This window comes from Vigna unguiculata, chromosome 11, assembly GCF_004118075.2.
Source record: "Vigna unguiculata cultivar IT97K-499-35 chromosome 11, ASM411807v1, whole genome shotgun sequence".
NCBI classification, from domain to species: Eukaryota; Viridiplantae; Streptophyta; class Magnoliopsida; order Fabales; family Fabaceae; genus Vigna; species Vigna unguiculata.
In genome coordinates, this window is record NC_040289.1 from 40,182,662 (window position 1) to 40,205,440 (window position 22,779).

General features: G+C 34.5%; 5 protein-coding genes across 13 annotated transcripts; 2 read left to right on the forward strand and 3 right to left on the reverse strand.

Annotated features, from left to right (window-relative positions):
* The first annotated feature begins 1,671 nt into the window (after positions 1 to 1,671).
* On the forward strand, positions 1,672 to 5,010 carry LOC114168310 (transcription factor-like protein DPB). Of its 2 annotated transcripts, XM_028053073.1 has the most exons (10): positions 1,672 to 2,094; positions 2,207 to 2,286; positions 2,457 to 2,500; positions 2,627 to 2,689; positions 2,795 to 2,941; positions 3,038 to 3,106; positions 3,257 to 3,355; positions 4,030 to 4,100; positions 4,341 to 4,548; positions 4,629 to 5,010. In XM_028053073.1, exons 1-10 carry the CDS (start codon positions 1,922 to 1,924, stop codon positions 4,698 to 4,700), a joined length of 1,026 nt encoding a protein of 341 aa, XP_027908874.1. In that variant the 5' UTR covers positions 1,672 to 1,921; the 3' UTR covers positions 4,701 to 5,010. The 2 variants fall into 2 exon arrangements, with proteins under 2 accessions (XP_027908874.1, XP_027908875.1); XM_028053074.1 differs by having other exon boundaries at positions 1,673 to 2,094; positions 4,341 to 5,010.
* A 1,374-nt stretch (positions 5,011 to 6,384) lies between these two features.
* LOC114170055 (protein HIGH ARSENIC CONTENT 1, mitochondrial) lies at positions 6,385 to 8,036 on the reverse strand. Its single transcript, XM_028055534.1, has 6 exons — positions 7,928 to 8,036; positions 7,644 to 7,724; positions 7,480 to 7,553; positions 7,293 to 7,363; positions 7,146 to 7,199; positions 6,385 to 6,670 (listed from the first exon to the last, which is right to left on the reverse strand). Exons 1-6 carry the CDS (start codon positions 7,942 to 7,944, stop codon positions 6,557 to 6,559), a joined length of 411 nt encoding a protein of 136 aa, XP_027911335.1. The 5' UTR covers positions 7,945 to 8,036; the 3' UTR covers positions 6,385 to 6,556.
* A 725-nt stretch (positions 8,037 to 8,761) lies between these two features.
* Positions 8,762 to 11,155, forward strand: LOC114168419 (NADH dehydrogenase [ubiquinone] iron-sulfur protein 6, mitochondrial). The gene is made up of 3 exons (XM_028053216.1): positions 8,762 to 9,029; positions 10,587 to 10,671; positions 10,804 to 11,155. Exons 1-3 carry the CDS (start codon positions 8,913 to 8,915, stop codon positions 10,911 to 10,913), a joined length of 312 nt encoding a protein of 103 aa, XP_027909017.1. The 5' UTR covers positions 8,762 to 8,912; the 3' UTR covers positions 10,914 to 11,155.
* Positions 11,156 to 12,373: 1,218 nt separating this feature from the next.
* Positions 12,374 to 14,769, reverse strand: LOC114170494 (4-coumarate--CoA ligase 2-like). Of its 2 annotated transcripts, none has more exons than XM_028055986.1 (5): positions 13,746 to 14,769; positions 13,173 to 13,517; positions 13,007 to 13,074; positions 12,824 to 12,917; positions 12,374 to 12,738 (listed from the first exon to the last, which is right to left on the reverse strand). In XM_028055986.1, the coding sequence occupies exons 1-5, from the start codon at positions 14,730 to 14,732 to the stop codon at positions 12,631 to 12,633; spliced, it is 1,602 nt and encodes a 533-aa protein (XP_027911787.1). In that variant the 5' UTR covers positions 14,733 to 14,769; the 3' UTR covers positions 12,374 to 12,630. The 2 variants fall into 2 exon arrangements, with proteins under 2 accessions (XP_027911787.1, XP_027911786.1); XM_028055985.1 differs by having other exon boundaries at positions 12,375 to 12,753.
* Positions 14,770 to 17,345: 2,576 nt separating this feature from the next.
* On the reverse strand, positions 17,346 to 22,558 carry LOC114169301 (cellulose synthase-like protein D3). 7 transcript variants are annotated; one of them, XM_028054400.1, is made up of 5 exons: positions 22,317 to 22,558; positions 21,832 to 21,891; positions 20,537 to 21,440; positions 19,449 to 20,256; positions 17,346 to 19,361 (listed from the first exon to the last, which is right to left on the reverse strand). In XM_028054400.1, exons 3-5 carry the CDS (start codon positions 21,418 to 21,420, stop codon positions 17,607 to 17,609), a joined length of 3,447 nt encoding a protein of 1,148 aa, XP_027910201.1. In that variant the 5' UTR covers positions 21,421 to 21,440; positions 21,832 to 21,891; positions 22,317 to 22,558; the 3' UTR covers positions 17,346 to 17,606. The 7 variants fall into 7 exon arrangements, with proteins under 7 accessions (XP_027910201.1, XP_027910199.1, XP_027910198.1 ...); XM_028054398.1 differs by having other exon boundaries at positions 21,823 to 21,891; XM_028054397.1 differs by having other exon boundaries at positions 21,805 to 21,891.
* Positions 22,559 to 22,779: the final 221 nt, after the last annotated feature.

Genomic DNA, 22,779 nt, shown 5'->3' on the forward strand with positions numbered 1-22,779 from the left:
AAGGATGACACAAACATTACCAATATTATAGCAAGATAAGTGGAAATGAAGATAGCAGGATGAAAATGCTTCTTCAAATCAGTTAATGGAATCTAAATTTAGAACCAAAAGAAAAAAAATAATTAATTGCTGTATCCATAACCCTGTCCATTGTCTTTTAATTTATAAACACATATTTTAGTTAAATGAGATCACTTATTCATCATAAATGCCCGTGATGTAAATAAACATTTTAGGGGGTGATCTCATAAAAAATACAAATACATTGTGAACAAAATAACCATGATATATTTAATTATTTCAAATACTTTTAATAGCTAACATATTTATTTTAATTTCAAGTATTTATTATTACTAATAAAATAAACGCATCATCTTCCGTCAATACAGTTATATTTTGAAATAATTAAAAAATGTCATGCTAGCTTAATTATTGTTAAATTTAGTACTAAGTATAATGTACCTTATTTTTGTCAAAAATCAACGATACACACAATAATAATGACTTTATCATATATATATATATATATATATATATATATATATATATATATATATATATATACCCTCCACTTAAAATATCATGCACCAACTATAAGTCTAATTATATGAATACAGGTGCAAGTTAATTCTATATTTTAATATCAAATGTGTTTGAAAATAATTTAAAATTTATCTTTTATAATAAACTTTTCATTTAGTTGTTAGGTTCATGGTTCAACAAAGTTACACAATATTCCATTGCATTACTTTTGAATTTTGCTATCTTGTGATGATGATATTTGTATAACTAGTTCTTATATATACAATGCATCAAAGTGGATCTCACTCCCAATTAACAATTAATTGTCATTATGTTATAAAATAAAAACTACACTTCATATTTAAGTTTAGTATTTACATTTAAAATATATCATTGACTTAAATGCATATTTAATTTAATTAAATATTCGACTTATATAAATAATTAAAAAAAAATACAATGAGACCATTACACCACATTTATTATAAAACTAATAATGATACTTAAATTTAAAAATTTGAAATTTATTTTTTATATTACATAATTTAAGTTAAAATAGAAAATTTAATTATTATAATTATTTTGTTCAAGTCATAAATCCGTATAGTCTTATAACTTGAGTTCATTTTATTAAAAGTTTTAATTAGTATCAATACAAACAAAGTATTAAGAAAACATATTACATTCTACATTAGTTGTTTACGTAAAATATGAATATGAGAAAATGATTTATGTATAGTAATGTTATATTAGTTTCCAATTTAAATACATAAATAAAAAAGTCAACCATGACCATAATTAACATAAAAATTAACATTTTTATACCGATTATTATAATGAAAGACTTAAAATTATCTTTTTTACCTTAATTAAAATCTACCAAAAAATTTTATTTCTAAAATCGTTTATATCTATATAAATTGTACAAGTGTCATAATTGAACTAAAATAGCTAAATAAATTAAATTTATATTTTCATTTATATGCTCATCAATGTATTCCTCCTTAATATCATATATATATATATATATATATATATATATATATATATATATATATATATTTAAAAACATTAAAAGAAACAAAAAAAATTACCATGATTTTGTTTAAATAGAATTGAAGAATAATTCTAGAAAAAAAAAATCTTATAACGAAACTGAAAAATTCAGAAAATGCCGTGTTTTTGGGCGGACACACAGTTGGGGGAGCATAGGTGCGAGAAATTAATTTTGGAGCGAAACAGCTTTACGTGTGGTTTGTTGTTGCGTGAAGTGAGTGAAGAAACAAACTAGGTGTTGTCACTCAGATCTGTTCCATTCCCTCGCCAATCCAATTTGTGTTGTAGATTCCAAATTTTTGTTTCCACATTTCGCGTGCCCTAGGCCTCGTCTCGCTCCGTATGGCAGATGAAGACGACGACGAGGTGCTCGGTTGCGCCACCGCCACCACCACCACCGCTTCTGGCCAATCCGCCTCCACCAACAGTTTGCCACCTCCCGCCGACAACACACTCCTCAAATTGAACCATCTCGACTTACACGCTGATGATGCTGGATCACAAGCCTCTCTTGCGTATGTGCTCTCTATTCTGTTATATTCTCTGTGTCATGCACAATGCTGTTTAGTTTTAGTTTTGTGAATTTCATTTCTATTATCTCAAAATTCAATTTGATTCTCACCGCAGTGGCAAGAAGAAGAAGAGAGGCCAACGAGCAGTTGGACCTGATAAGAGTGGGAGAGGTCTCCGACAATTTAGCATGAAAGGTAATTTTCATCTGTTTAATTTCTGAAAGGTAATTTGTTGAATGTGAAATTTGTAATAATAGTGTTTGGAATTGAATGTTCTGTGCTTAGTAGGTAGACATTATTTTTTGTAGGTAGTGATGATAATTTTGTTCTGGCTTTGCTTCTCATTTATTGTTTCATGTCTCCAGTGTGTGAGAAGGTAGAAAACAGGGGTAGAACAACTTACAATGAGGTTAGGTGGTTACTTTAACTCAATTTTTGCCACATTTGAATTGATAGCTTGCTTTGGTTTCAGTATCATAGAATAGAATTTGTGTCCTTCTATCTCGAGTTTGATTTGATTATTTTATTATTGTAGGTTGCGGATGAGCTTGTTGCTGAATTTTCTGATCCAATCAATAGTGAATTAACCCCTGATCAGGTTTTCTCTCCATCATATAAACAATTTCAATGTTATATGCAGTTCACAAATTGAAGATTTAAAATGAATGTTGTGGACTTACTTTTGGGGATGAACATTTGTCAGCAACAATATGATGAGAAAAACATCCGTCGAAGAGTCTATGATGCTCTGAACGTTCTCATGGCGATGGACATTATTTCTAAGGATAAAAAGGAAATCCAATGGAAGGGACTTCCTCGTACTAGTGTGAATGATATTGAAGAAATAAAGGTTTGTCCACAGTCTGGAGATGTTTAGTTTGCTCAATTTGGCTTATGCTTTTCCTGCAGTGATGTTGTGAGATGTAAATGTACTTGATTCCAACAGACAGAGCGTCTTGCGCTAAGGAATAGAATTGAAAAGAAAACAGCCTATCTGCAGGAGCTTGAGGAGCAAGTGAGTCCCGCCCTCTCTATAAATTTAACATTGGAATGAATTTGTGGACTTGGTTCTCACCCTTTGAAATTGGACTTTTGAATACCCTAACAAATTACATATGTTTCTGTTTAGTTCCTGTTTGCTAATTACTTGTATTGTTATGTCAAGTTCGTAGGTCTTCAGAACCTTATTCAACGAAATGAGCAGTTGTATAGCTCAGGAAATCCTCCCAGTGGAGGTGTATCTTTGCCTTTTATTCTGGTACAGGTATATCATCACCCCATTATCTCATGTTTTTGTTTCTGATAGAGAATGCTGCTCAAGTTTACCTTGAATATTATTTTAATTATGAAACCATTACTCACTGTATCTTTGATAGTTAGTAGAAATTGGCCCAGAATTATAGATTGCAAAGCTTCTATTAAACAGAAAAAGAGTACAAAATTCCCTGGACATTCGAGAGGCCTGTTCATTCCCACAACAACACTAATTCCCTCTCAATTCACGCAATAAAATATCCCCTTTCAACTTATTTATCTGCAACATGCCTCATCTTTCTAAATATCTTAGTTTCGAACTATATTTTCTGCTAACGGAACAATGTTATAAATATGGTGGTTAGTTACCTATTAAGCATCATAATAAATTCGCTAGAAATATGTTTTCACTTTCTCTGTGAGTGTACGTTTAAATTTGTCAACTAAATGTAAATTCTGTATAAACTATATGGTAGAGGAACATTATCAACTCGTATTGCTATGTTCACCTAACTCAGTCTGCCTTTATATCTACTGAAGGCTTTTATTGGTAAGTTCACCTTAATCAGATAGCTAACTCAATAATTTTAATGAAGAATCTACACACCCTACTGTGATTTGACTCTTAATTGGTTTTGCAACTTAATTAATCAATCTCATATTTCTGGTCTTTTAAAACTGCAGACACGTCCTCATGCAACTGTAGAAGTGGAAATATCAGAAGATATGCAGCTTGTTCATTTTGATTTCAATAGGTAAGAAAGCTACTCTTGCTTCACCTGGCATTCTTTCCGAATGATGTTTACAGTGTTAGTAATATCATAAAGTCAAGACGGTCAAACTAGTGCATCCTATTTAGGTTAAACAGTGAAACACCGTGGCCAGTACGAGAACGTTCTGGCAGAGAAGTTGGGAAGTGGTTGTGGTTGCACAGTTTTTGTCCCGCGTTGGGAAGTGTATCTGCCCTAACTATTTGTCTTTTCTTCTCTCTGTAGTACACCTTTTGAGTTGCATGACGACAATTATGTTCTCAAGGCAATGAAATTTTGTGAGAGACCACAGCAAGATAATATGACGCACAATTTTACCGCTGGAGGTGAAGGTTCTAGCATGTCAGGCTTGTGCCAACCACAGACTCCTTCTACAAATCTAAAAGTGTCAAATAGGCCTCCAACCTCACCTCCTCTCCCTGGCATATTAAAGGCAAGGGTTAAGCAAGAGCATTGATCTGTAAGTTTATCATATTATGTTGTCTTATGTAAGCATGGTTGTATATTTTGTAGAGAAATTGGCTTCAGTCGGTAGACCGTCATAATAGTTATTCAGCAGTACAGCCAAATCATTCTGTAGGTTAGAAGCAGATCGGTATGTGTTCTTTATTGTTAGCGGTAGACTTTGGCACCCTCTTTGCTCATCATCCATCATTGACTACCTTAACTTTTTTTTGTTTCCGACATATTTTCACTGTAATTTTCCCGTCTCATAAATTGGTTTTGACAGTCCATAGATCATGGAACGGAACCTAACAGCATAGGATTAATTTTTTAATTTTCTGTTTTATAGTGTACAGGTTTCCTGCTTATTTGGTATCTGGACCAATGCTATTGTTTGTTTTGTAGCATTTGCCTGGGCCCTCTTGCTAATTCAAAATAACTTTGATGGAAATTTTGCGTCTTACGTTCATTATTCCTGTAGAAGACGATTAACAGAAAAATTGATTTATAGTTAATTGAGTGCGTCTAGAATCTTATCCATGCCAGTTAGTGGTGTTGTGGCAGTTTTAGGATCAGTAGTTCTAAATTCATCTCCGAAAAATTTATTGAAATGTATTACTTACTGGGAATGCGAAAGTTTTACCCTGATTCTTGAGGAATTATTGACGTTGGTCGCACTGAAGCATCTTCCTGGATAGAAAGGAATTTTTGTTTATAGAAGCCCATGTTACAATAACATGTCCATCTCTATCTTGATAGGCATTAATTAGGTGTTTTGTTTTCCATTTACTAGTGCTACTATATATGTAATGAAAAAGTCTCTTGATATGTTTGGATAACGACTTTTTGAGGTTATATCATCAGGAAAAAGACATGTACTGATTAAGAGCAATGAATGCTCTTGTATACATAATGATTATATTCAAATTGTGTTTACCAACACATTAACCAAGTGAGGTTTCTTTGGTGTCGATCACATGAGACATAAAACACTTGAATATGATTTATTTTGGGGAAAAATTTAACACGGTGAACTGATTGTCTTTGATAAGGTTTACTTGGTGCATATAATTTTGACTTTTTTGAGGATCGAAATGGAATTGGTACTCATTAAGTGTCACTATACACAGTCAAGATATCAACACGTGTTTGTTTCTGCGTCAAATATGCACTCACGTCAAAGTAATTGATGCATGCAGTCACGTGTGCTTAGTGTGGGTTTGGATATGTTCTTGACGAAGGAAATCAAGTTCAAATTGTATAGATATTTGTGGAGAAAATAAGTCTGAAATTGAAAAAGTTGAGAAGAAAAATAGTTTCTATTATGACTTTTCAAAATAATAATATTATAGTGTCTCAGCACATATGAGACATATCTAGTGAAAATATAAATTATTTATTGAAAAAAACTGTTATTTAAAAATCTTCTGGTTATTTAGTAGTTATGTTTGAAATAATTTAAACTACTAATACATTGTATTTAATGTTCAAAGTGAAAGTTTCATTTTAAAATTTAAAATGTATATGTTATTCATGTAATACGGCATGGAATGAATATGTAATTAGTTCTAGTACTATGTACCTAATAGTTATTTTTTGTAATTTTTTTTTAATCTGTCATTCAAAGTATAATATTCAGACTGAGAATTAATTTATATTTTTATTTAAAAATTATTTATGATTTTTAATATGTATAATATGTTACGTGAAAAATAGGATTGATTATATGATTAACATAGTATCTCTTGCTTAATACTTTTAGAATTTTTCTAAAGCACTTAAAAATTACTAATTTATTTTCACATAGCTGGATCATCTAGACTTCCTGAGTAACAATAATGTTTGATCCACATCTTTAATCGAAAACATGTACACTTTTCTGGCAAAGTAAAAATAATGAAAGAAACTGAAAGTACGTGTTATCACACAGAGAAAGTTACAAATGGTTTCAAAGTTTCCTTATTTAAATCATAAAAACATTGGGATAATAGAACTCTTTAACGACGAATCTTACAACTAGTTTTGAGCTCTTCTGGTGGCTTGTCCCCAGCAAATCCAGCATCAACCCATGCAGAGTAGCCTCCTCCCATATTCACAACATGTTTAAATCCCTGCGTTTATAGCATCATATGTCACGTGCTGTTTATAATATTCCTTTACCACAGATTAATAAGCAACCACTGGAAGATTAGAGTGATTATATTTTAAAGGGTTAAACATGTTTTTATCATCCAAACTTGACATAAATTAAAATTGATTTTGTTTTAAATTTTGATATATTTTGATCTTTAAAATTAAAAAATAAATGGATGTAGTCTTTTAGATTCAAGAACGTCATCCTTTTTTATTATTCTAACCAAACTGATATTTGAGTTGAAATATGTTATATAGTATAAACAATTCAAACACAAGTCACTTTAAAGAGTCAGTTAACAGGTAAAAAAATATTCAGACAATTAAGTCAGAAAAATTACATCTATTCATTTTTAAGATTTGAGGAACAAATTATATTCAAATTTAAGATACGAATAAATTCTAATTTTATGGCTAAATTTAAAGACTAAATAGTATATTTAACCAACTTACCGAATCAAGTAAATCAACGCTGGCTCGGAGTGATCTTCCTCCACTATTGCAAGCCTAAATTTGTCATCCATTATCACAAATCAGCCTTCAGAAACTTTGGATTTTGTTGTTCGGTATTTAGAAACTTAAAGGCTATATGTTTCTTACCACAATTAAATGATCCTCATTCTTGCATATTGCTGCCACCTGCTCAACAAATTCTGGATTTTTCACCCGTCCTGTTCATTTGCATATAAGAAAAATTGTGAATCATAAAATATTTGCAGCTCATATTTGATGAGGTAACCACCCCAGATTTCGATACTTTTAGGGTGCCCTTTTAAACTCATTTTACCTGCTTCTGTGATGAACATGTAGGGGACATTATAAGCATTCTCAACATGGCTTTTATTGAATTCCTCAACTGACCTATTTTAGGGGCAAAAGAAAGAACATCGGTTAGTTCTCAAATAATTCAAAATACAGAAGGAAACTGGAGAAATTTAAACGTTTTGCCACCTCACATCCAGATAACGATAATCTGATGAATTTAGCAGATTTTTAGCAGCATGGACATCTATGGTTACAACATTTTGATCACTGCAAAAAGGGATAAATCAGAACTGTGAGTCATATACTACAAGCACAGAATGAAATGTAAAAACCAGAAAGAATCTTTTCCCATAAGTTCTCTTGTTTCAGAAGTGGGGTTGATCATATTGAATGAAATAAATTTCATGTATCTTGTTTGATCATATTACAGCAATGTTTTTCTTAAGTGATTCATATTCAGAAACACTTACTCCTTGGGGGCATCCATTCCTCTATTGTCAGAGTTTACATCCAATGCCAAACTTGTATGAAGTGTATTTATGCTGTGAAATTTGCTACAGAGCAAGTGGTGTCACTAAGTTGACCTTTTCATTGATATACTCTTTTTTGTTTACAAGTACTCTCAATACGTTGACATATTCACAAACATGTGGCGTGCAAGCCAAGGATGCAAATATTTTAAGAAAATGGCAACAAGCTCATAGTTTCCATTTTTTTTTTACAACTATCCGCTCACTAATTCTGCTCCACCACCATTGAAGAAAAATAGCAGTTGACTTAATTATTTTGTTTAGGTTATGCCAAACATACATCATGGACATATGGTGAACAAATATAATATATTTCAGTTATACAAGATTAGAATTATTCAGCTTCCTACACCATATCACATTTCTTCATCCACCCCCATCAAAACTCTTTCCGGAAAATATTTTCCGTAATAAAAGAGGCTCCGAAAAAAAAATTGAAATTATTTATTGTGAACGATAGGGTGCAGTAAGAATTTTGTTAGAACACTATACCAAAAAATGTTTTTAATTTATTAATAATGCGAATATTTTATGCTAACAATATATTCCTTATGTAATCACCCTATCCACTCCCATTTTATAATTTTCTGATTTATGTAGGGTTTCATGAAATGGACTATTACCGTTTGCACCCCACAATTACTAATTACGTCCCCACAGTTACACGAAATGGCTCAAACACTCCATCACCACTCCATGTTTTGTTATTGATGGGCCAACAAGACATGGGCCAACCCATTTGAATAGTGCGAATCGGCCCGATCACTTCATGAACATTCTGTGACTGGCTTGTGTCGTTTTGCGTACGGAGGGTGCGGGTTTCAATTCAGAAAGAACATAGAATACGATTTGCGATTCCGTCATTTCCCTGTGTGATTCATTGATCTGATAATCGAGTTGTGGGATCGAATTTAGGTTCTGGGAGATGGCGTCGAGTGTTTTGAGGAACCTCATGAGAGTTTCGTCATCGAGGAACACGAGCACCAGAAGTTTCAGCCTCGTAGCTTCTCAAATCAGCAACCACACCGCCAAGTGGATGCAGGTACATCCATCACAACCAAATATCATTTTGTGTCGTTGCAAATCACCTCGCGCTTATTGCTCGCATATCCCGAACAAAGCATCTCGTGTTTCATGAAACTAAGTCTGGAATCAATTTAGGTTTATCACTTGTTTTTATTATTGGATGCTAGTTACATAATTTATTTCATGGAATTTGTGAAATGTCCACGGTCACCTTCATTTGCCAGGATTGTTCATCTTTAGCCTTTAGTGGTGGTTTCCGTTCTACGTTCTACTTCCATTGTTGTTTTAGGTTTGCTGTGATATTTGATGGTGTATGAAAAATTTGTGGATATGTACAATTTAGTTCCGTTTTGAAATAGCCTCTATGTGCGGTATCAACGCTTATCTTACAACTTGATAGAATAGAATTAGAGATATAGAGAAACATCAGGGATGGCTAGATCAAGTGTGCACCTGGAGCGGGGGATGTGATAAAGGAATGTAGTAAATTGCTTTGGATGGAAAAATCTTCCGAGAGGCTTGCTAGGTAAATTGTGCAGAAGAAATTTGCATTTTGAGGGAGGAAAACTTGAAGCAGCAGAAAGTGGGAATTAACGTTTGAAGTAGCCTGAGGGAAGGGATCTACAGTGTTGGCTGGGAATTATTGTAGGTTTTCTTGTTTAGGGAATGATTACTAACTAACCCATCAGATCTATCCCTGAGCGTGATCATGGTGCAGTTTTTGATGAATAAACAGAACCAAATTGAAAGTATCTGGAAAAACAATTGGGTTCAGTACTTCAGCTAGAAGACGAACGATTCCAGTTTATTTTGGTTTGGTTATCCATGTTTTGTTTGAACGATGGTGATAGTGTCAGTCAAACAATTTAACCAGGTGACAATGGATTCAAACACAGTTTAATGTGGCGGTGGTAGAGCTTTGAGGGTGAACACAGAGTAAGCATTTGTTCCATTGAATGATATACTACGACCCAGCTTTTATTCTATTATATACTGAGTTGAGAAATTTCTAACAACGAGATAAAGACAGGTGTTAAAAAATTGGATTCTACATCTCTGAAGATATCTCTACCTGGTTGAAATTTGATGTACGGTGGATAATTAGATTGGATTGTTTAATTGTTAACCAACTGAATTGAAAGTGATTTGTTGGATATTTTTTCTATTCTGCTTCAATATGGACCAGTTTAACAATTTTGATTGCCTACCCCCTATTCGGATGACTTTGTTTGTTTTGTGGTTCTATAATGCGAACACCAATATCTCTCAAGGTTTTTTGAGATTGCACAAACATTCCTGTGTTTTTAACATTTACAACAATCTCTTTTAGGGATACATGATATAATGTTTTTCTTACAATTAAGGAGGACTAATATAATGTATAAGAGGTGTCAGTAAGTATAATACATTTCAAACAATTAAAGGATTAATGCAGTGATAGAGAAAATTTGAAGGTTGTGCAATTCACAAAACGATGGGAAGTATTAATGTTATTTACTGTAATCTAAATAAAGAGGACAGTGGCTAACTGACTACAGTCAGTTAATAACGTTTGTTACTACTGTTGTAATAGGATACAAGCAAGAAATCTCCGATGGAGCTTATTAATGAAGTTCCTCCAATTAAGGTTGAAGGCAGGATAGTTGCCTGTGAAGGAGGTATGGCTTTTTGTTCTTTTTCTTCAAAATTGTCTTCTCTTAGATCATGCACAAGATTTAGCGGAGATACAAACCTTGTATAGTTTCTGGTCATACATTATTATAATCTGGGTATTGCTGTCGTGGTTTCAGATACCAATCCTGCACTTGGACACCCGATTGAATTCATATGCCTGGACTTGCCCGAGCCAGCTGTTTGCAAATATTGTGGCCTACGTTATGTTCAGGATCATCACCATTAAGATTGCTTTCTACATGTATTCTGGTGTGCATGTATGGAATTTCTGCCTGTTTTTGGTTACAATGTTTCTGACTAAATCATGGCGTAACAAATATACTTCTTTGTTACAATTTGCTAAATAAGATGCTCATGTACTATCTGTTTTGTTGGGTTAATCTTGTTAAATTAAGTAAGTAATTGTGAGATACGAGGTACAGTACAGCTTCATTGAGCGATCTATTTTATTTAATTCTTAATTTGCAAGCTCTTGGGCCCTGATTACACTACCTTTTCACAAGGCAATATAGTGAATGTATTAAAGTTGCCTTGTAATGCCTTTGAGGTCCTAATAAAGTAGGGATTATAAGAGATTTTGGTATTCCCAATTTTAGACTCTAGTTGTCATAGTTTAACTTGTAAGAGGTTTTGTCTGTTTTTATAACCAAATTGTACTGGCCAGGCAGAAAAGAAACTGGTTTAAATTGGGTCAGTGAAAAATAATTAATAATGTCATTTTAACTTTTTTTTCTTAAAAAATAAAAATTAACCTAAAATATTTTGTTTTCGTTTTATTATGCATATAGGGTTGTAATTTTAATAAATATTATTGGGATTTTAATTTAAGTAATAATAATTTATTTAAACTTTTATTGTTATTTTAAATATGAAAGATCATATAAATATTTAGTACCATATGTTATATTTTTTTTAATATTATCTTATGTGTTATTTAATCGCTATAATGATTTTATCAATACTAATTTCATCGTTGAATTTTGAACTATCTTCAGATTTGAAAATTTTGGTATTCCAAATTCTAGTTTATCATATTTAAATTATTAAATTAAGTTTTATCAAACAATTAACGGAAATGTTGTAAGATATGTAGCATTGATTTCTATATATACAAAAGATGAAATAAAAAAACATAGGTTATTTATATAAAAGTAGCTTCAAAGTTTTTTTATTTTATTTATTTAACTGGTTTTTATATCTTTTCCTTTGCCATTTCAGACTAATAATAATCATGTCACGTTTGGCCACATCTCCATGATTTATTTTTAATAATTAAAGAATCATTATAAATAATATTGAAAATTAGAATTAAGGGACAAATCATGGAGTAAATATGGGAATGGAATATTGCAGTTAAACTAAAAGTAACAGGCAAATGGGATAATTTTCAGACATTGTTTAAATAGAGCATTTCCTGGATCACAGCAGGGTAGACTGAGTTTTTCAAGAAATAGATGTAAGCTCCAATCCGAACATGAAGTTAATTTATCGACAGTGAAGGGGGGAAAAGAACATTGAAGGTGATATCAAACTCTGGATTACTAAAATATCATTTTTAAACAATTACTATAAGGTCAATAATTTTGAATCATAACAAAATAATAAATAAACAAGATAGTGTAAAAAAATTCTGTAACGTGACTAGATTTCAAGTAGGTGTACAAAATTGCCTGAGAAAAACTTTGAACTTTGAACTCGTTTTTAATCTTTTTTTAGGTGCAATTCAATCGAAATGTTGCAAAAATAAATTGAAGAACTTTTTAATGTCCTGATCCAATCATGTGTTACACAAATACTGCTCCTTTTTTTTAAAGACTCTCTGGTTTTATTTTATGGAATATATAGGTGCACAAAAGACAAATTATGCATCCTTTTCATAACACATTGACAGAGAACAACAAAGGAAGAAGAAATTAAGGAAAACAATGGCAAAATAGTTGTCGTTAGTTCCTCTCAATAATCTTCGCCAGCTTTGCTCTGAGTTCTTTTCTTAATATCTTTCCCGTCTGAGACTTTGGAATTGCATCAACAAAATACACTTTGTGTATTCTCTTGTAAAACACTACCTGTTCACAACAAACATCATTCCCTTGATTACAAATACATTCCATGATTAATTTTACTGTGTAATTGTACCTGTTTAGCTACAAAATCCTTTACAGCATCTTCTGTAAGATCAAAGCCGACAACGAAAGCCACCGGAACTTCGCCGGCAGCATCGTCTTTTTGCCTGTTACAACGTTATTTTGGTTGTTGTTTCCAATCAGAACATTGCATAGAAATTGCAGTGCTAATAACTCCATGGACATGGCTACTTACGGAACAACAGCTGCATCTGCAATCGAAGGGTGGCTCCTGAGGAGGTCTTCAAGTTCCGCCGGCGGCACCTGTTAACGGTAGAATAAAAGAAAAAAAATAAAAACTTTAAAAAATAAGAACGCAAGAGAAAATTGTATCGTTTTCCATCGAGAAAAAATGCACGTACCTGGAAGGCTTTGAATTTGATGAGTTCCTTGGCCCTATCAACGAGGAAAACCTCATCATCATCATCAACGTAGCCAATGTCACCTGTATGAAGCCAACCATCTGCATCAATGGTTTCTGCAGTGGCCTTCTCGTCATTCAGATACCCTTTCATGATCTGAGAGCCACGCACGCAAATCTCGCCATGCTCGTTACGGGGAAGAGACAAGGAAGTTAGAGGGTGAATCACCTTCATCTCAGCGTTTCTCACCACAGTTCCGCACGAACCACACTTGGTTGGAAATGGAAACTTTGCAAAACCCAAAGACATGGTCAACACTGGTCCACTCTCTGTCATTCCATATCCCTTCGTTCACACAGAAAGTTGTAAGATTCAAAAAAAATGCAGATGTTAGGAATAAAGTGTGAGTCTAAATTTAAAAACTCATTGAGTCGATAGCGTGTGAATGCTTTATATGATTATGATTAGGCTCAAATCTGATCGATCGATGCTGTATCTCTCTGTTAAAATTCCTTCTTTATAAAACAATCATGGGAAAAACATGAACATGAAGAAGAAGAAAGAAGAGGTTACTTGTCCTAGAATGGCGTTGGGCAACCTCTTCCGCAGAGCCTCTTCCGCCTGTAGCCCCAGCGGCGCAGCCCCCGACATAACCAACCGTATCGAACTCAAATCGTACTTCTCCACCGCCGTGTTCTTCGTAAGCGCCACCACCAGCGGCGGCACCAGTATCGCCACCGTCACCCTATGTTTCTCAATCGCCTCCAGCAGCGTCCTCATCTCAAACTTCTCGATCAGCAAAATAGCGCTCCCCGTTCTCATCCCACACATCATCACGATGTGCATGGCGAACACGTGAAACAGAGGAAGCACGCACAGCACAACGTCCTCTTCTTTCAGGTACATGTGCGGGTTCTCTCCCTCTATCAGTTGCGCCACGCTGGTTACCAAACTCTTGTGCGTCAGAATCACCCCCTTCGCCAGCCCCGTCGTCCCCGACGAAAACGGCAGCGCCACCGCGTCCTCCACTGATATCTCAACCTCCGGAACCTCGCTCTCGTCGCCCTCCGGGAAAGCCGAGCAATTCTCCGGTGGGTCGTCGACGGTTACCACCTTGAAGAAGCGGTGCTGCGCTTGCTGGTTGTTGAGCTTGTGGACGTGGGCGGAGAGCGTGACGACGAGCTTGGCGTTGGAGACGGCCAGTTGCTTGGCGAGTTCGGCGGCGGTGTAGGAGGGGTTGGCGGTGGTGGCGACGGCGCCGAGCATGGAGACCGCCATGAAGGTGAAGACGAACTCCGGGGAGTTGGGGAGGAGAATCATGACGGTGTCGCCCTTCTGGATGCCCAGCTTCGACATGCCGGCGGCCACCTTCCGCGAGGCGCGGTGAGTGTCGGCGTAGGTGTAGGTTCTGGCGGCGGCGATGAGGCATGTGCGGTTGGCGACTTCGGGAAGTTTAAGGAAGCAGTATTTGTGGAGGAGGAGGTTGTTGGGGAGTGGAATGTCTGGTAACTTTGATCTGAAAATGTGGGTAGTTTCATCCAAAGTAATTCCTTCTGACATTGTGTTTGATTCTTATGTTGTTCTTATGTTTAAGATGTGTGTGGCTTGAGGGAGCGAATAAGACAAAAACAATGGAGTCAAGAAATGAAGGTTTATAGAACAATGATAATTAATATAAAAATTCATTTTTTTACAAATATTTTACTCTTAGAATTGAAAATATGCGTGACCATATAAAGTGAAACACCCATGAAATTTTGAGTTTTTTTATATAGGTTGAACAAATTTTGATTGTAAATTATAAAAAACATTAATTACGAAATTGTGAACTAAGTCGTGTAAATGAAAAGTTGTAAGAAGTTATGACAATGATTAAAAGTTCTAATAAAGTCTCTAACGACTTTAATTATCATTATAATTTCTGACAATTTCTATAAAAAAAATCATAATAATTCTTTACAACTTCGAAATTAACGTATTCAACGTATCCTCACTCTTCCTATACATAATACAAATACTTAATACTTAGTTATCAATTTATCACAAAATTTTATTTTGATCCATTTCTCTTATCTAATTTTAACTTATCATTTCAATTTTCTTTAAATTATCATATTATATTACTAAAAAAAATCAAAATTCATAATTAAAATCTGATTAAAATAATAAATTAAAAATAAATAAATAAATAAACAAAATATCATTATCTTTCGTTTTTTTTTTAATTTTACACGAAATGGTGTGTACCGCATACAAGTTTGAGTTAAAACTTGTGTATCGTACACTCAAGATCAATAATTAATTTTTGACTTATTTATTTCGTAATTTGCGATAAATTTGTCTAATTTTGGTAAAAAAAAAACAATTTTCTGTACTTATTGCTTAAGTCACTATGATGCAGTATGTGTGTAAACCTCCACCTTCCACACTGTCTCCCACAACGAATCACAGTTTTTATTTCTGTTATAAAAAATATCGATATATGACAGATTTTATATAAGGATTGGTAGAAATAAAAAATAGCAAATTTAAGGCTGCTGAAACAGAGAAAAGGCAAATTGGTTTAATAATATTGTAGGTTTTACAATGCTAAGGGAATGTTTCATACAATTTTATAATTTCTAGAATTGATTAAAGGTAATAAATTTAAGTCTGAGATGAACTCTGCTATAATTTGAAGAGAGACCATTTGCCAAGTGATTTTGAAAAAAACTTGTCCCTATGTCATTTTTAAATCATTAATTTTAGAATTGCATTAAACTTTTGGTATCCATGTAGAAAATGTAAGGGGTGAAAGAATGATGCGCATATCAAATCAATGGAACGCAAATAATATTTTGTCATCAAAATTAATTATATTGGGGCATATTAATCTCCCATGTCACATCATAATTTTTATACCTCGATCCTAACATATTAAATTAAGGTTTAATTTATGTGTGGTTCTCTAATTTGTTTGTTTAGTTTATTTTGTTTCTTTTACTATTTGGTAATTTAATTTAGTTTTTTAATTCTTTATAAATGTTCAAATTGATTCTTACGGTTAAGTTAATGGTTAAGTTAATGTTAACGTCGTATATGTTATCTTTGATAAAATTTTAAATTTTTTATTAATTTTTTATAAAACATTAAACTGTCACATGTTACGTTATGATTGTGTTACATGTTAACTTGAATTTTTTTTTAATTTTGTTTAAATTTTTTTGCACATGGCAGTTTTATTTTTTAAATTTAAAAAATGAAAAAAAAAATTTGAAAATACCATACAATGACACATGATATGTACGAATACAATGCTAATGTCAACTTACCGCCAGGATCAAATTGAATTTTTTTTAAATAATTGGTAGACTAAATTTAACTAAAAAATAATAAAAATACAAATTTGAATCAAACAAACAAATTATGGGACTAAAATAGTAATTAAGCCTTAAATTAATTACTTCAACTCATATTTCTTTTTATTTAGTATAATGTTAATGTATTTCATGAAGAATTATTATAAAGATATAACTAAAAATCAAAATATTAATATATATATATATATATATATATATATATATAATTACACAAAATATCAATTTGTATAATTAGACAAATAATTAAATAAACTAACCATTCAAACAATACATTTTAATGTTTAAAAAAGATAAAATTATAAAGTTATATAATTAAAAGTGGTAAACAATTACAGTAAAAAAATTATATAAGATGCTTATAATGTTTTTTAGTTTAAAAAATGATTTATGTACATAAAAAACACTTAATATATAAAGGACAAATAAAATTGACAGATTTATAGAATATATGATGTGATAAAGAAAAAACACGAGAAAAAAACAAGTGTACAATATAAAAAAAATTTAATTAGTTTAAAAAGATAAAAATAGATATATGAATAAACCACCTGTTAATATAATTCAACTTGAATGATCAAAGTAATTACATGCAAATAAAATTAATTATAGTAATCTACCTGTTCGAATAACGACATAAGACACTTAGAGAAATCATTCTAAACAGAAACTCAATTTAGAATTCAAGAGTTGAAAAGTTTCATGTTAATAAATGGAGAAATCTTATCAAGTATTATGTTTGGTTTAAAATTAGAGTTTTACTTCATAAACATACATATAGTCTTTAATGTAAACAATTTATTTTAAAAATTATCTATGTAAAACTTCAATTTTGATTAAAAATGAACACCAGAACCATTCAAGATATACAAGTTTTGTCAGTAATATATATAAGACTAGAACAAATCTTCATTTACTATCAAATATTTCCAGTTTCTGGTAATAATTTTCTTAACAAAATTCTCAAGCAAGAAAAACTGTGATGAAGTCCATTCCTCGCTGGCACTCAGTTGTTGACTGAAGAGGTAAAAAGAATTTTAAACAACCAAAAAATGTAACCTGCAAAAAGAATGAGGCATCATGGGAACTGGAATGAACCACCAATTTGGTTGGTACCAGCAGGGGGATTGATGGCCACCCAGAGGAGTGATATTGTGATTGCTATGAGACCTGACCATACAAAAACAATGGTAGGCGTCTTCCCTCTCCTTCCCATCAAACCTTTTGCAAAAGGGTAGAGATGGGTCAAGACCCAAAAACTGAAGAAAACACCACCAAGTAGACGACTCCATTGAGGTATCACACTGTATATGGTTCTGCTGACTCCAACTGCTATTGCTATCAAGTTAACCATCATAATTGTGATGGGTGGTATCATAAGGGATGTCCACTTCACAATATAGAGATCAGCAAACTCATCATCTACATCATCTCCAGCTGATTTTGATGTCAAGGTGAAAGAGATCTCAATCCCTGCTATCACTTTCAACAAACCCTGCAGCACAGCAGCTAGGTGTGCACTTGTTCCACCAATCAACCAAAACTGTTCATTTCTCCACCACTCTTCCAGCTCAATGCCAGACCATTTGATTTCAAGCACAGCCAGCATGCACAAAGTCACAGTGATGGTCAAGAGATACACAAGGAAAGTGACATTGAGAGTTTGAACAATGAATTGGCCAGAGAAGAGAGAAAGTGCAGGGAGGAAGCAGTAGACAATAAGGAAAAATGAAGTGAATGGATAGATTCCAACATTAAGGTATGCAATCCTTTGGAGAAACTTCATTCTTGGGCTAGCCAGAAATGCATTGTTTCTTGAGAAGAATATTTCAACTGATCCAGTTGCCCATCTAAGGACTTGATGTAGTCTGTCAGTGAGATTGATGGGAGCTGTGCCACGGAATGCATCACGCTTGGTAACACAGTAAACTGATTTCCATCCTCTATTGTGCATCCTATAGCCAGTAACCACATCCTCAGTAACTGACCCATAGATCCATCCAACACGCTGTCCCCACTCAGTTTTGTCCTCATACCAACAAGAGATCACACTGATGGCCTCTGCCACAGTTGATGCATCAAGAAGCTCTCGTGGTATGGTGAGAGCACCTGGAGGACGTCCATTCTTCACTGCAGGATGATCAGCAAGTGGCCTGCCTTGGAACTCTGCTACTGGAATTGAGTCAATGAGGAAAGTTGAGTTTCCAAACCTCTTAGGGAAGAGTGATAGATTCATTTCTTCTTCTTCTTCCTCAGAGTCACCCATCCTCAGAGCCCGATTCTCTTCAGATATGTTAGCATTCTTCTTTCTTTTGCCAAAACAGCAACTACAACATCCAGAATGATGTTCTTTAGAGCGAGGAGGATCAAAACCATAAAGAGCAACCCTTCTGAAAAGGCAACCGGTTCCAACATAGACCGGACCTTGAAGTCCATCAAGTGCTCTCATGTTGACATCAAAGAAGACAGTGTTATGATTGGCATATCTGTCAGAAGGATCAATCCCCTCAAATCTTTGTGGGAATTGAACGTAGCAGATGCGGTCACCACCACGGTCCATCATAAAGCACATGCCTTCTCTCATTGCCTTGGAGTTGTAGATGTAGTGGTCACAATCAAGATTGAGTATAAAAGGACCATTGGACATGATGGCTGAGGCTCGAACCAAGGCATTCATGGCCCCAGCTTTTTTGTTGTGATCATAGCCTGGACGTTTCTCTCTAGAAACATAAACTAGAAGGGGGAGACGAATATCTACATCAGCCAAGTCAATGAGCTTTTCGTCGTCAGCATTTCCAAGGAGAGGTTCATCACTTGGAGGTTTCAACATCACCTGCATCATTCATCAACTATGAATTATTCATTTTCATCTCTCAAAGAATAATCTTGACACTTGGCATGTAAAAGATAGGTTTAATACCTGGATTATACCGGCATGATCACCTTTAGTGTGTTCGGATGAAGGATTCAACCAAGTCCCTGGCCAGTGAGTTCCATCAGCCATCCATGTGGCTTTTGGAATCTTGACGGGGTCTACTGGTTCATCTACCTTTGTTTGTCTCTGCACTTTCATAGCTCTCAATTCCTCTCTTGCATGAAAGGCATCCGACCTACGCCTGATAGAATCAGGCAGACCATTGATCCTGACCTTGAACTCATCATACTCACGCTTCACTCGTCTACGATCCTTGACAAAATCTTGTTTCACTTTGTTTTTGTAGGGATCTCTCTTTAAGTTGAAATATGACTCAGGATTCCTAGGCTCTATATTATGCTTACGGCAGAATGGAACCCATACATTAGCAAAGCTGGCAGCTTCAGCCATTGCCTCAAATGTCAGAAGTGCACCTCCATCATCAGAAACATAGCAAGAAAGTTTCTCAACTGGATAGTCTGCAGCTAGGATTGATAAGATGGTGTTTGCAGTGACCAGAGGTGGTTCCTTCTCAGGATCAGCAGTAGAAACAAAGACATCTATGCCCGGAAGATCTGATTTTCCAGTAGGATTGTTGGGACTCGGCACTTCAAATTTTTCCTTGAGAACATTAAGATCTGTGGATCGATTTATAGGACATAGCTTGGGTAGTTGATCCAGAAGCCAAGAAAAGGCAAACCATATCTCACAAACCACAGACATGCCCCACAGCCAGACTGCATCAGTATTTTTGTGCTTCACCCTCCATGCCAGGAACAATACCAGCACAACCAACCGAATAAATATGATGAGACTGAAAAATTAGATGCAACGCAATTGTTACAAAACACATTATTGGTGTAATGTACATTTCAGTTTTCAAGTTCTTGATTATATCATATCATACAAACTATAGCAGTTTGCTTGAACTCCCATCAGATCATACAATTATAAAAGTTATCTAATATAATTCATTCAAAATACTCTCATCAAAGTCAATTATCATTTTGTAACCTGAAAACATTATGGAATAAGTATCTCAATCACTGATTTAAATTTTTTTACCAAAGAATCTAAAACAAAAGTATTCCTACCGATATGGACTGAGAATAGCAGCAGGTATCTTGAGTTTCCTAGTAAGTGGCCTCCAAGGTCTGTTCATCAGATCCATCGGCTCAACAACATCCTCATCCCCATTTCCACTTCCAAAATTTCCTCCCTTTGGCCAAATAGCATTGCCATAGCCATAGGTACCCTTTGTTTCATAGAGCCACCGATTGTGATCAAAATCTCCAGTCTGGCTTCTCATCAGCGCCGACTTCGTCGACTTCATCAACGACAATCTCCTCTCCATTTTCGACACTCCACTTGACGGAGGAAGCGGATATGGCCTTCCATTTCGTTCCTCCACAGCAACCTCATCTAGCTCTGTGTTTTTGTAAGGCTCTTTGCATCCTGGGCACATTCCATCTCCTGCTTTCACAGCATCTATATAGCAGTCTCTGCATATCTTAAAGTCACACTCACAAGGAAGAATATCCACACCACGTTCATCACTCATCACCTTACAATCACAACCAGGAACTGCACATGAAGACCCTTTTGCACCAGCCATCTGTGGATGACTAGCTTCAGATTCTATCACCTTATCCATCAGGTGTGCATGAGTGACACTGTTGAATCCTCCAGTGAAAAGGGAACTTGACACATATTGCTCCTCAACTTTCTGCGAAATTGATGGATCCATTGGTTGGTTATCAGGTGTCAGAGGCATATGCACTGTGTAATTCATGAAATCACCACTCCCAAGTTCACTGTCGAGATCATCTCTGGAGTAGCTGATGTAGCGACCCGAGGAAGTTCTTCGTCCAAACGTTACGGTTGGAGGCAAAGGAGGCTTTGGGCCATCTGATGCATCGGAAGTTGCTGACTGAGAATGAGATAATCGACTTGGCTTGAATGGTTTTGATGATGACATGTTCGAAAATCTTGAAACTCCTGCAAAATCCACAACTTCAGCTATCAGATCTTCTTCGGCATTGTGTTATAAAGACCGGAATCAATGTTCAAAGGTGAATCTAAATTCGTGATCAATGAATACATCGGTACAACGATGACTGAGAAGAGAAATAAATGTTCAAGTGAATTGCACCTAACGCTATCCTAGTAATAAAGGCGCATCATTCAAGTCTCAATCAAGTCCAAGCTTTTTGCGAATATTTTTTCCGCTGGAAAAATCAAAACTTAACTAGTATTACTCAAAATCAAACACTGGATCTCTGTGAAATTTTCAAGAGATTACAGAAAATGTCAAACAACCAACAAATTTGAAAGGTTACAGATTCAGCTGAATCAGAAGTACCCAAATGCAGACACTCAACTCACGAACTTTCAGTTGCTTAAACCTCCGGTGCAAGATCCAGGTTCTTCTTCATCGTTCTCCCAGTTTCTGAGAACTCGAACCAATAACCCACATCAGGACTAAGATTCCGATGAAAAGGGTTCAGTGCTTTATAAATGATTCGAAGAAGAAGTAGAGAAAAACGAAAAACAGAAATGAACAGATAAATAAACCAAAGAGTGTTGTGCTGAACTGTTAAAGACAGAGTCAGGCTGAGTTGGAAAACTTCATTGACTTCCCTGCATTATTGCTTCATTCACAAATCCTCAAAAGTCTAAATTTCAGGAAAATAAAATGTTCCCACTTTCACCTTTCTCGCCTTTATTCTCGGCAATCAATCACCCCGATACAAATGCAAGAAAGTGATCACAATCACATAAAGATCACAGCTTGTGTAGAAAAAGAAACACCCATGAACGCATAGGAAAAGGGATCAATCTGAGAGTGATGGCGAGGAGAAAAAGAGAGCATACCCGTTGCTTGAAAAAGTGAATGCCACTCAGCTTGAGATGAGATCTGACATCCTTGTACTGTGTCTGATTCTTAGAAGAAAATGGTGACAACAACTTACAGAGTGTTGTGAAACTGGTTGCAAGAGTTTATAACATGTTCTTCAATCTTATATTATTATTGTCTATACAAGCTTTGACAGAGAGATGTAGTTAGTGGTGAGCAAAACTAAGCACTACTGCTCCATGATTCAAGCTTTAATTTTTCGTATTTTACTTCAAAATATTAAAATGTTATGTATGAAGGTTCTTGGATATGAAAGAGAAGTGGGGTCGATGGTGCCCATATTTTTTTTTTCTTTTAATGACAACTATTTTGAAATTACTTCGAGTACTTTTCATGGATATCGTGATTGAAGGAGAATTTTAGTGTTGTTTCCATCATTGTTAGGAAATTATTTAAATGAAATAAAGAAGAGTAGTAATT

Excerpts from the sequence above, each read along its gene's own strand:
- LOC114168310 (XM_028053073.1), top strand. The coding sequence starts at position 1,922 with ATGGCAGATGAAGACGACGACGAGGTGCTCGGTTGCGCCACCGCCACC. Across the intron at positions 2,501-2,626 it reads GTAGAACAACTTACAATGAG|GTTGCGGATGAGCTTGTTGC; the intron begins GTTAGGTGGTTA and ends TTATTATTGTAG. Across the intron at positions 3,356-4,029 it reads TGCCTTTTATTCTGGTACAG|ACACGTCCTCATGCAACTGT; the intron begins GTATATCATCAC and ends TTAAAACTGCAG.
- LOC114170055 (XM_028055534.1), bottom strand. Across the intron at positions 7,554-7,643 it reads TATCGTTATCTGGATGTGAG|GTCAGTTGAGGAATTCAATA; the intron begins GTGGCAAAACGT and ends CCCCTAAAATAG. Across the intron at positions 7,200-7,292 it reads ATGAGGATCATTTAATTGTG|GCTTGCAATAGTGGAGGAAG; the intron begins GTAAGAAACATA and ends TGACAAATTTAG.
- LOC114168419 (XM_028053216.1), top strand. The coding sequence starts at position 8,913 with ATGGCGTCGAGTGTTTTGAGGAACCTCATGAGAGTTTCGTCATCGAGG. Across the intron at positions 9,030-10,586 it reads ACACCGCCAAGTGGATGCAG|GATACAAGCAAGAAATCTCC; the intron begins GTACATCCATCA and ends CTGTTGTAATAG. Across the intron at positions 10,672-10,803 it reads GATAGTTGCCTGTGAAGGAG|ATACCAATCCTGCACTTGGA; the intron begins GTATGGCTTTTT and ends TCGTGGTTTCAG.
- LOC114170494 (XM_028055985.1), bottom strand. The coding sequence starts at position 14,732 with ATGTCAGAAGGAATTACTTTGGATGAAACTACCCACATTTTCAGATCA. Across the intron at positions 13,518-13,745 it reads CCAACGCCATTCTAGGACAA|GGATATGGAATGACAGAGAG; the intron begins GTAACCTCTTCT and ends GTGTGAACGAAG. Across the intron at positions 12,918-13,006 it reads GCAGATGCAGCTGTTGTTCC|GCAAAAAGACGATGCTGCCG; the intron begins GTAAGTAGCCAT and ends ACGTTGTAACAG.
- LOC114169301 (XM_028054400.1), bottom strand. The coding sequence starts at position 21,420 with ATGTCATCATCAAAACCATTCAAGCCAAGTCGATTATCTCATTCTCAG. Across the intron at positions 20,257-20,536 it reads GCTATTCTCAGTCCATATCG|TCTCATCATATTTATTCGGT; the intron begins GTAGGAATACTT and ends CTAATTTTTCAG. Across the intron at positions 19,362-19,448 it reads ATCATGCCGGTATAATCCAG|GTGATGTTGAAACCTCCAAG; the intron begins GTATTAAACCTA and ends TGAATGATGCAG.